This window comes from Lontra canadensis, unplaced genomic scaffold, assembly GCF_010015895.1.
Source record: "Lontra canadensis isolate GAN:19392208 unplaced genomic scaffold, GSC_riverotter_1.0 scaffold53, whole genome shotgun sequence".
Lineage (NCBI taxonomy): Eukaryota > Metazoa > Chordata > Mammalia > Carnivora > Mustelidae > Lontra > Lontra canadensis.
Window position 1 is genome coordinate 11,173,344 of NW_022631047.1, and position 7,580 is coordinate 11,180,923.

The window sequence follows — 7,580 nt, forward strand, 5'->3', positions numbered from 1 at the left end:
ATTCTCTGGGCTGAGTGCCTGGGGCAGCAGAAGTTAGATGCTCACCCTGTGAAGTGACTGCCAGGCGGAAAGATCACAGGAGCATCATAGAAAATATCTAAAAGGAGTGGGCCAGGAGGGAAGGCCCAGGAAAAGTTATTATGAATTCAGTGTTCCCACATCCACACTGATGCCTGAAAAGATCAGACAATCAGAGATTTGCAGAGTGCTCTTGCTAACAGAAGAGAAATAAGGAGCTTTGCATGGAACACTACGCTGGACCTGAGGAAGCCTTGCAAGTCCAGAGCGGCCCTTGATAGAAAACAAATTCCCCAAAACTGAATATTGGCTTCTGGTGGAGGAGAGGGAAGAAAAACAAGTTCCCGGTTCATGTCCAGTTCGAAGATGGGTCTCGGGTCCCAGTTTACATCCCAGATCAGGCTGCCAAAGGGACCAAGTCCAGCGGATGGCCAGAGAGACAGCACCCTCCTGGATCTCTCCTCTCCCAGGTTTCAGATGGTGTGGTCTTCTCACAGTGGTGAAGTGAGACAGGGAGGGTGGAAATAGCAAAAGCAAAATATCTGTGCCTCAACCCTTCCTCCCTTTTATTACATAACATCTCAGCTGTATTAATGGAGGCACTTTCTGCAGTTCACTGTGGGTACAGGATAAAGGCACTAAGCAACTATTAAATCAATTGGTTGAGTTTCTTCAGGGAGCCTCGAGGGGAGGGCTGAAGTCTGTACAGACTTCAAATCATGACTGCAAAAAGAAATCAGCTCTGCTTTGGATGCATACAAGAGATAAACATGTTCATTTACATCCTAAGAATGCACCAAAAAACATGCAGTATTGCACCTTTTTTGTTTGTTTGTTTTGCTTGTGTTTATTTTCAGCTAGAAAGAATACTTGTTCTTAGGTGTTGCTATATATACCTTGATGACTTATTTAGTTTTCCACATAGCTTCCCTTTAAGGGATGGGCATATTGGTCCTCTCTCTGCCTACACCTGCACAGAAACCTGACATTTCCCTGAGCAAAGGCAGGAAAATCAACTGAGTGTCCCCCACCCCCCACCCCCCATTATTTCTTTTGGGTCTTCATCCCATAAACTTGTAATTTATATGATTTAAATTTGTTTACTGAAATCATGCATTAATTAATTCAAGGTACACCTTAATCAAATAGGCCATAATGCTGAATAAGAGAACATGCTTTGAGCTCCAAAAAGTTATTGTTCCCATCTGACTAACGTATGCACTTAAATACAGTACTTTATTTACTAATAAAATAGTGGATAAATGAAGGAGTGCACTTTCGGTGAATGCAAATGAAAAAGGATGTATTTTTAGAAGAGTTGATTCCAACGTAAGCTTATCCCTTATTGTCTGAGTTAACGTCCTTGGCATGCGATTATAAAATAAATATGATCAGATTCAAACATGCTTACATTTAGTTCCGTTTGTGCTCTCTTGCAATAAGGAGGCTAAGGTTTTACATCCAGTTCTGGAGGCCAGGGTTCAGAGTGCAGGACTGGTGAGAAAAGACCTGTGTTTGGCTCACCTGCAGTTGAGGAACTTAGCAGCACTGCAGATGAATCAATTAATGTAATTCAGTTATCTTTTTCGTAGAGAAGAGTTTGGATTAGAAGGGGAATGGGGCAGAGGGAATATCCCTAAAGACCAGGACCAGTATCAGATTTATAAGGTGCTTCATGAACCAGTCTTAAGTAAGTCTGCATGTGTGTGAGTGTGTTTTCATCTTGTCATCTACAGTTAGGTTGGTCAAAATAAAAACAACATTTGTTCATTGCCCATTTTGGCTGGTATATCATGTTACATATAATACATCAGATGCACTGTCTTAAATGTGCTGTGCAGTTTGCAAAAGTTTTATAATGGAGTCCCATGCAAACTGAAATTTTATATTTCTAAATGATCATCTGGTTTCTAGTTAAAAGAAAAAAAAATTAAAGAAGCCAAAGGATTAAAAAAGTCTCAGTATGGGGAAGCATATGAATCTTAGTTTACCTAGACTAGCTCATGGACTGAATTGTTTTAAACCAGTATTGGAAAATACACTTTCTTTTCCCATTTTTTTAATAAAATGAAAATAGCTTCTCTTTTCTTGTATCTTGAAAGCTTCTGGCTCGTCATCCCCCCAAATCCGCAATGCAACAATGCATTGACAGTTAAATAGAGCATTCAGAGACTAATTAGTAAAGTATCTACAAACAGTGATGTCAGTCACTAGGGTTTTTGTTGTCTGGTTTTTTGTTTTGTTTTGTTTTGTTTTTAAGTCTTTCAAGCTACTAAGTGGGGCTTTTGTTTGTGTGTTTGCTTGCTTGCTTGCTTGGCTTTTTAAACATCGGTCAGTAGCTTGCTCTTATTAACGCAGTTTTGGTTAGCTGTGGTACAGTTGCCAGTTCTGATATTGGCCTGTCTATAATGGGCTATGCTATTATTCATATCCTCTTCGATCTCCATGTACTCAGATTTGCTGATAGTGGAGGAGCTGCGCCGACTGAGGTCACTGTCAGAGGCTAAATTAGGGGAACTAACGTGGAGCAACTGAGCCTGCTCTTCCCCCTCAGTTTCTCGGTGGTAGAAATAGTTGAAATTGGACACAATGACAGGTACGGGCAGGGCAATTGTCAGCACACCAGCGATGGCACACAAGGAGCCCACGATCTTGCCTCCAATTGTCACAGGGTACATGTCACCGTATCCTACAGTGGTCATGGACACCACCGCCCACCAGAAAGCATCGGGGATACTGGAGAAGTGCGACTCAGCTTCTTCCGCCTCGGCAAAGTACACTGCACTAGAAAACAGGATTACCCCAATGAAGAGGAAAAAGATGAGCAGCCCTAGCTCTCTCATACTAGCTTTGAGGGTCTGGCCCAGGATCTGGAGGCCCTTGGAGTGGCGGGAGAGTTTGAAGATTCTAAAAACCCTTACCAACCGGATGACCCTGAGGATGGCCAGCGACGTGGCCTGCTCGCCCTTCTGGTTTCCCTCCTGCTCGGCTATCTCGGTGCCTAGGGTGATGAAATAGGGGATGATGGCCACAATGTCGATGAAGTTCATGATGTTTTTGAAGAAGTCTGTCTTGCTGGGGCAGGCGAAGAAGCGCACCACCAGCTCAAAGGAGAACCAGATGATGCACAGGGTTTCCACAATGAAGAAGGGGTCCGTGAAGATGTTGGAATTGTAGATAACCGTGGTGTTATCGATGCGGTGCACGGTGCCTGTGAAGTCCTTGTCATCCTTCAGCTCCGGTAGAGTCTCCAGGCAAAAGATGACAATGGAGATGAGGATGACCATGACCGAGACGATGGCGATGACCCGGGCGGGCCCCGAGCTCTCAGGGTACTCGAAGAGCAGCCACACCTGGCGCTGGTATTCCTTTTCGGGCAGGGGGCGCTCCTCTTCCTTGATGAAGCCCTCGTCCTCCCGGAACTTCTCCATGGCCTCCTCGCCCAGCTCGTAAAATTTGATCTCCTCAGAGAACATGTCCAGGGGCACGTTGACCGGCCTCCGCAGGCGGCCCCCGGACTGGTAGTAGTAGAGGATGGCGTCGAAGCTGGGCCGGTTGCGGTCGAAGAAGTACTCGTTCCTCAGAGGGTCGAAGTAGCGCATGCGTTTCTTAGGGTTGCCCAGCAGCGTGTTGGGAAACTGCGCCAGGGTCTTGAGTTGCGTTTCGAAGCGCAGCCCGGAGATGTTGATCACCACGCGCTCGCAGCACTCGTGGTCGTCGTGCTCCGCCGGCCGGGGGTAGCTGCCATCCTGGGGGTGGCCCGGGGCGGCCGAAGCCTCGTCCACGTTCTCTCCAGACATCACCGTCATTGTGGAAGCAGGGCGCAGGGGTGAGAGACCAGGAGAAGGCCGGGGGTGGGAAGCAGCGGGAGAGGAGGGGTGGGGGGGACCCAAGCGCCCCCCCCCACCGGAGTGCGCAGCTTCCCCACGCTCAGGGGAAAGGGCTTCAAAGCCAGCAGGTGGAGAGATCTGTGACTTCACTTCTCCTTACCTTCCCCTCCACCCTGCCTTTTACTCAGTTTGGAATCCCACTCGCCTGCGGCCCTGGGTGTAGCTTTTTGCCGAGGGTGGGGTGGGGGGGAGGATTGGTGTATCTTCCTGCTCCGAGGTGCCTTAGCGCAGTGCCGTTCTAGCGGACCGGGCCACCACTTCGGGGGTCACCCTGTCCTCCCCTCCCTTCCGTGAGCCCTCCTAGGACCGGGTGCAGAGCCAGCTCAGCAGATCCCCTCGCCTGCCACCCCCTCTGCTTCTCCTTGGCTCTCCCCCCCTCCTACCCCTCTTCGCCTGCCGCCTTCTAAGCTCCCACCAGGGCGATCGATGGACGCTGCAGAGAAATAGAAAGTGATACGGGGGTAGAAAATCAGAAGCATTCAGATGGGACGGACCTACAGACACCGAAGAGCACAGACCTCTAGCTTTTTTAGAAAGCACTGGACTTTTGCTAGGGTTAGCACATACACACAGACAGACACACGCAGACACCCGGAAATCCAAGTTTGGGCTCTTCCATCCCACTTTCCCCAATGCCCGACAACCGATCTGTTTACAACTTCGTTAAACTAAAGATCGGGAAAGCGCCGAGAGACGCCGGGGGAGTTCCAGGTGCCGGGCAGCATCCCCACACCCTCTGCTTCCCCCACCCCGCGCCCCTGCCCGCGCTTCTGCAGCCCCGGACTGGGGAGCCCCCTACCTGGCCGGCCGGCTTGGCGCAGGGGCGGTGCTGAGTCGGAGGAGAGCCCCAGTAGGAATGCGGCAGGTCGCCTTTGCAGTACCCGGGCGGGAGCGGCGGCCGGAGCCGCGGCAGCATCTGAGAGGCGCCGGGGCAAAGTCGCCGCCCTCACCCCCTCGTCCTACGCCCCTTCAGTGGGACAATCGATTGAGCGAGCCGCTACGGCGGAAATGTCCGTTCCCTTCCCCCATTCTCACCGGTTGCCAGCAACCTAGAGATGCCGTCCTCTCGCTGGTGCAGGGAGTTCCGGAGGATGCGGGGCGGAAAAGCAAAATGCCACCCTCTCCCGAGGCTCGGAAGCAAATGACGATAAACAGCACTCTCGCCCCCTCCTAACACTATGGGAGCCCCTGATTCAATCCCGAAGGAGGCGGGCGAGCAAGAGCCTGGATCTACATGGCTCTCGGATCTCCTCCGCTTCCCGCACCCCAGCGTGGACCTCGCCGAGGCTACGCGGCGTGCCGGGAGCGGTTAGGATCTCCGAGTGGGGCAGGGTGCGTGCGGCGGCAGGTCCGCTCGGTCCATTTCTGGGCGCTGCAAGATCAGCAGAAACCTGAGAAAGCGCCTGGAATGCGGAGCAGCGATTGGCCCACTCGGGCGTGGGTTGGGGAGGGCGGGGGAGGGCAGGAGCGAGGAGGTAGATGGAAAATATGAGGGGGTGGCTTGGCAGAGGGGGGTTGTCATTCAGTTCCCACCCTTACCAGCACAGCTTTTTCCTCCTGCTGCCAGAAAAGCCGACCACCAATCTACTTCCCTTATGGTGCACAGCCCCGCACACGCACGCTCCCTGGCCGCGACCTTCCCAAGGAATCGCACGTTGGAAATGGTCAGGTCCGACGCAATGCAGGCAGCGGTGCTCCTGGCAAAACTCCTCAGATGGGCTTGCGTTTGTGCAGTCCCACGGTAATCGGCTTCTGCCGCCTTGCTCTGCGTGCCATCCCGCCCCTCCCGCTGGGGTCTCTCTGCAGGGGTGACCCAGCTTGTCTCCCCTGGACTGGGAGAGATGCGCACTTTGGGGAGAGCTCTGCAGTTGATCAACTGGGTTTATCTGTGTAGTGTTACTGCGAGGCAGTGGTGCTGAGTCTGTCCCCCCTTGACCTAGGATGGGAGTTGAAGTTTTCTTACGATCAGATTATTTTGAAATACGGAGAATTAGATTTGTGGGCAACCAAAGGCTTCGTGGGTTTGTGGGGTTGTCTGCCAACTTGGTGCTAATTGGAACGAATCTGAGAAGCAAGTCGCCTGCCCACCTCCCACCTACGTCCCTCCTCCCGCAGCCCCTTTTCTCGGCCTAGTGCCTCCACAAAGCCTCTTGCAAGGCTTGCAACTTCTTCGGAAAGGGTCCGCACAGAGGCGCAGGGCAACACGAGCCGGGGCGTGCGCGGTGCTCTCGGAGTGCCGCTACAGCTGCTCCCCCAGAGGCGCTGCGCCTCGGCGACCGCAGCGCACCAGGAGGCAGCCTGCAGCTCTGGTACCTCGACTGCTACGGAGTCTCCAAGGAGGACGCAAGAACCCGGAGTCGCCGCTGATTGGTTCCCCTGCTGCATTGGGACCACCCTTCCCACCACCGCGGATCGCGTTGCTTCCCGCCTACACCAGCCACCACTTTAATCAAAGCCAATGATTGTATCCTCCCCACTCTATTGTGGCTTGTGGAAAGCAGAGGCCTGTGCAGGGTTGCCCAGGCAGTGCAAAGATCCTGGGTACGGAACTAGTTAAATCCCTCCTCCAGATTCAGACTCCAGCATTCCTTTCAGAAAAAGAAAAGTACTTGTTCCCTCCACACCTCCGGATCCATACCCCGACTTATCTTTTACGAACAATGAGTTCTCCTAAACTCCAACGTCCCATATTAAACGCTGCCCTTTCCCCACCTTTCACACACAATATTCCTGTATCCTACAAACTCCACGGTCCCCTGCCTTTCTGCGGTACTGCTTTATTACAAGAAGGAGGGAAGGGAGGGGAGGGAAGCGGGGGGGGGGGGGGAGAAAAGAAAGAAGGAGCTGTGGACTGAAACACTGTCAAGTCCCCAGTTTCTGCTGCTGCTGTTGCTGCTGTTACAGCCCCATGGGAGTTTACGCTATTAGACCTGATGAACACTTTCTGACCATGTCCCAGCAATACTGGGCTTCCCTATCCTGCTTTTGTGCCTCCCTCTGCCTATAGCACCCTTCTTTCTTTTAAATGCCTCTAAGGCTGTCATCTCCCTAGCATCATGTGGATTGCACTTGCCCCAATTCAGCATTTAGAGATTGTCTTACTAAAAATGATTTGCAGACTGCATGGGATCCCAGGTTCCTAAACTCAGGGTTTTATTAGGAGGCACAATAAAATCTGGAGGTTTACACCATTCCTAGCAGGTGTGTTTAGAGCAGGACTGTATCTCCAAGGAACTGGAAGAAGGATATTGAGCTAGGAGCTCATAGTTCCTTTCTTTTGGGGGCGGGGGGGGGGGGGAAGCAGAGGAAGAGGGAGAGAATCTTAACAGACTCCAGAGCCCAAGGGAGGATCAATTTCACAACCCTGAGATCATGACCTGAGCCAAAATCAAGAGTAAGTCAGCTGCTTAACCGACTTAGCCACCCAGGTGCCCCAGAACTCTTCATTCTTTCAGGTAGCCCACAGTTGGTAGGGGTCTAAAGATATGTATTCACTCAAATATTTGCTTAGTCCAACCTTTGTGTCAGTCATATTCCAGCATTGCAGACAGTAATAACTATGACATGTGAGGTCCCAGAACTCATGGAGCTCACATTCTGGTGAGAGACAGACAATAAAAAAAAAAATAAATAAACCACACATTATAACATTAGGTAAAGAAAATTAAGAGA

At 51.4% G+C, this 7,580-nt stretch overlaps 1 protein-coding gene across 1 annotated transcript; it reads right to left on the minus strand.

Moving 5' to 3' along the window:
- Positions 1–2,323: 2,323 nt before the first annotated feature.
- KCNA1 (potassium voltage-gated channel subfamily A member 1) lies at positions 2,324–5,374 on the minus strand. The gene is made up of 2 exons (XM_032874812.1): positions 4,708–5,374; positions 2,324–4,341 (listed from the first exon to the last, which is right to left on the minus strand). Exon 2 carries the CDS (start codon positions 3,825–3,827, stop codon positions 2,340–2,342), a length of 1,488 nt encoding a protein of 495 aa, XP_032730703.1. The 5' UTR covers positions 3,828–4,341; positions 4,708–5,374; the 3' UTR covers positions 2,324–2,339.
- Between the last annotated feature and the right edge of the window lie 2,206 nt (positions 5,375–7,580).